Source organism: Opisthorchis viverrini (assembly GCF_000715545.1).
Source record: "Opisthorchis viverrini unplaced genomic scaffold opera_v5_60, whole genome shotgun sequence".
Taxonomy (NCBI): domain Eukaryota; kingdom Metazoa; phylum Platyhelminthes; class Trematoda; order Opisthorchiida; family Opisthorchiidae; genus Opisthorchis; species Opisthorchis viverrini.
The window spans coordinates 870,820-873,741 of NW_008751712.1; the positions used below are offsets into that span (position 1 = coordinate 870,820).

At 44.0% G+C, this 2,922-nt stretch overlaps 1 protein-coding gene across 1 annotated transcript in view; it reads right to left on the reverse strand.

Annotated features, from left to right (window-relative positions):
- Window positions 1-1,025, reverse strand: part of T265_03762 (hypothetical protein) — a gene marked incomplete at both ends in the record, with an annotated part of 59,185 nt that extends 58,160 nt beyond the window's left edge. Inside the window, one exon of the mRNA XM_009168315.1 lies at window positions 974-1,025. Within this exon, the coding sequence (XP_009166579.1) occupies window positions 974-1,025 (52 nt within the window). The remainder of the gene's footprint in view (window positions 1-973) is intronic.
- Window positions 1,026-2,922: the final 1,897 nt, after the last annotated feature.

Below are 2,922 nucleotides of genomic sequence, written 5' to 3' on the forward strand. Positions count from 1 at the left end.
GTCGAAGGACCACACGAGCGCTGTGTATAAGAAGTCTCTTCGCATTTTGTGGGCATTGAAGCGAAGTTTTTCGATGTGGACGGAAGAGTTAGTTTTAAAACTGTATCCCACCATGATCCGGCCTATATTGGAATATGGTGCACCAGCTTTCTCCCCACTTACGAAAGACGAAGCCCGAAAGCTCGAACGTGGCCAACACCTCGTTACAAAGATGGTTCCCAGTCTCTGGAGTCTTTCTTATTCTGAGAGATGCAGAAAACTGAAATTGTTCACACTTGACTACAGACGTCTCCGGATTGATCTCATCTATGTTTTCCGTGTTTTGTGCCTAAACCATTTTCCGCAGTTGATGTTCTTGTTTGACATTTCAACAACCAACATCACCCGAGGACATCGATTTAAACTTACTATCACACGCATGGACAATGTGCCTCATGGGTACAGTTTCTCTCGCCGCGTTGTGTCATTTTGGAATCGTTTACCGGCAAATGTCGTTCAGCCAGAAACAGTTCAAATTTTCAAACGTAATTTAGATGAACATTTATCTGATCTATGCTTCTGTGAGGATATCTCCTCCGCTCTGGTCCCGAAAGTCAGCTACTCCACTAGCGGACCAAGGGCGTATATGGAATGATATTCGCATTTTTTCTCTCGATGGAGTGTACACAGAATTTTTTCTTTTGCTCCAAATATATGATTATGATTCTGATTCTAATAAAATGACCAAATCCTTATTCAGGAAGCGGCTATAACGGTGTGAATAAATAAAATGAAGCAAAAATAAGGGTTTCATCCACTTACCACAAATTTGAAGGGGTGGTTCTAGCTCCAGGAGCATCGGTTGCTGCAAAAATAATTCTCTGGATCTGTGACAAAGCCATCTTATTTCTTCTTCTTTCATGTTCACCGGCGCTCCAGGCCTATTACATCTTGCTTTAATAATGTGGTACTGAGATTTTTCTCCAGCACTCACCTTGAAGCAGTCGAGCGATAAATGCTTCTAGATCAAACGTGGGAGGGAACATTGTCACGGATTAACTAAACACTTTCAAATTCACGGCAACATTCGACCTTGAATTCAAGCTTAATATCTCCACGTCAGCCATGCCAGCAAGTTGCATATTTGGGAGCACGATGGACCAGTATGTCACTGCGTACGCAACAATTGCAATCAGGCTCACAATCCGGGAGAAACATTTAAACGGACTGCGAAAGATACATTTTAAGAGCGCTAAACTTAAATTCGTCCGCCGCCGAATATTTGCAGACCCAAATTGATTTCGCCGATTCTATAGGGTATTCGAATGTTTGAATTTAACTGTGAACTTCATGGGGGATTATTCTAATCAATTCGCATTTTCCAGTGTCATGACGCGCTGAAAGTTGCGGTTTTGAACCAGAGCCGAAAACACTGCTATGTAAATGTTCTACACATTTGCAACTGGAGACAGGAAGCGTAGTCGTACAAAATGGTGTGATCTTATCTAGAACAGAGTATTTGGTCCCCTGTCAGTAGTCGTCAGGGTCAAATCTGAAGATTGAAGATCAATTTCGAATTGTGGATAGTTTATGTTGGGCGTGCTTTCGAAGTATAATGCATTTTTCTGCAAAACCCCTGTGAGTGAAATAAAATGTTACACTTCTATGCATATGTGCTTAGTCCAAAATCACCCTCATCTACATCACCTTTTGGTGATTTGTTTTAATCGATCTTTAGGACATTTGGCTCACACTTGGCATTGAACTTCGTGTGCTATGCCTTCGGAAGTGGCTGCACAACTGTTCGCTGAGAAATTGGTGGCTGAATCGTATTCATGCTGCACGGCACTTGAGAGGGCCTTAAAGCAATACATAAAGAGTAACGGTGCGGTATTTTTGCGTTCATCCAGTAATCAAAGCGCCAACGCTGTTTGGCGTTACGAATGGGTGTACTACAAATGCAACGGGCGACCTCCGAGACCAACGGAAAGCTGAGAAATCCGAAGAAACTGGTAAACTCAGCTTATATTCCTGTAAAAAAGTACGCGAAGCACCAGCTGTCCAATGCGTTTTTGTCTACGAAGGCAAAGAAACTAACTGGCAGCCACCTCCTAATTTCTTGAACACAACCACAAGTTGTTAAAGTTTCTGTACGACCGGCTTCCAGTTAATCGACAGCTAACCGAAGACCAGTTAAGCACCTGCAAGGCCCTTCTGAACTATGGAACTTTTTCGCGTGTGGTGAGGCAGTTTGTGGCGGATAAATTCGGCAAGACTCTTACCGTTCAGGATACGTACAACTACCACCGGAAGTGTCGACCGTCTGTGTTGAGTTGGTGCCGCAAAGTTTGGATTTAATGTGGAAGATGATATGCCCCGGTCCTGGCAAAACTTCGGGAGACCGGAAGCGTGCTTGTGTGTCAGCCGAAGGGAGGTCACTATAGCCACATATGCTTCTCACGATGGCGGCAGATAGCGTTGTTCCGACGCTTTCCGGATGTAGTGAATGTAGACGGAACGCATGCAACAAGCCACTTTGGGTAAGTTTACTAAGGCATCTCATATTCGGCATGTAGATATAAGCGGTACACCTTCTTGATAACGGACGACATGGGAACCGGTCGTCCGGTTGTGTATGCATTCGTAGAGAGCGAACCGCCAGCTCCCATGCGAAAGCTGTTCAGTTTATTCATAGAAACGATGGGCGAAATTTATCCGGTTAGGACTTTTTAATGGACAAGTTTGTGGCGCAAATGAGTGCAGCAAGATTCTTGTTGGGCTGCGACGTTATGCCTTGCTATTTTCTTCTCCACAGAGCCATGTAATTTTTGTCATAGACACATTCCGCGAACAACCGGCACATATTTCACCGTCTGGCTTCCTTAGACAAGGCCGTTCAGTAGATATTTTGTTCATCGCATTACAAGTACACAGATCTCGGCA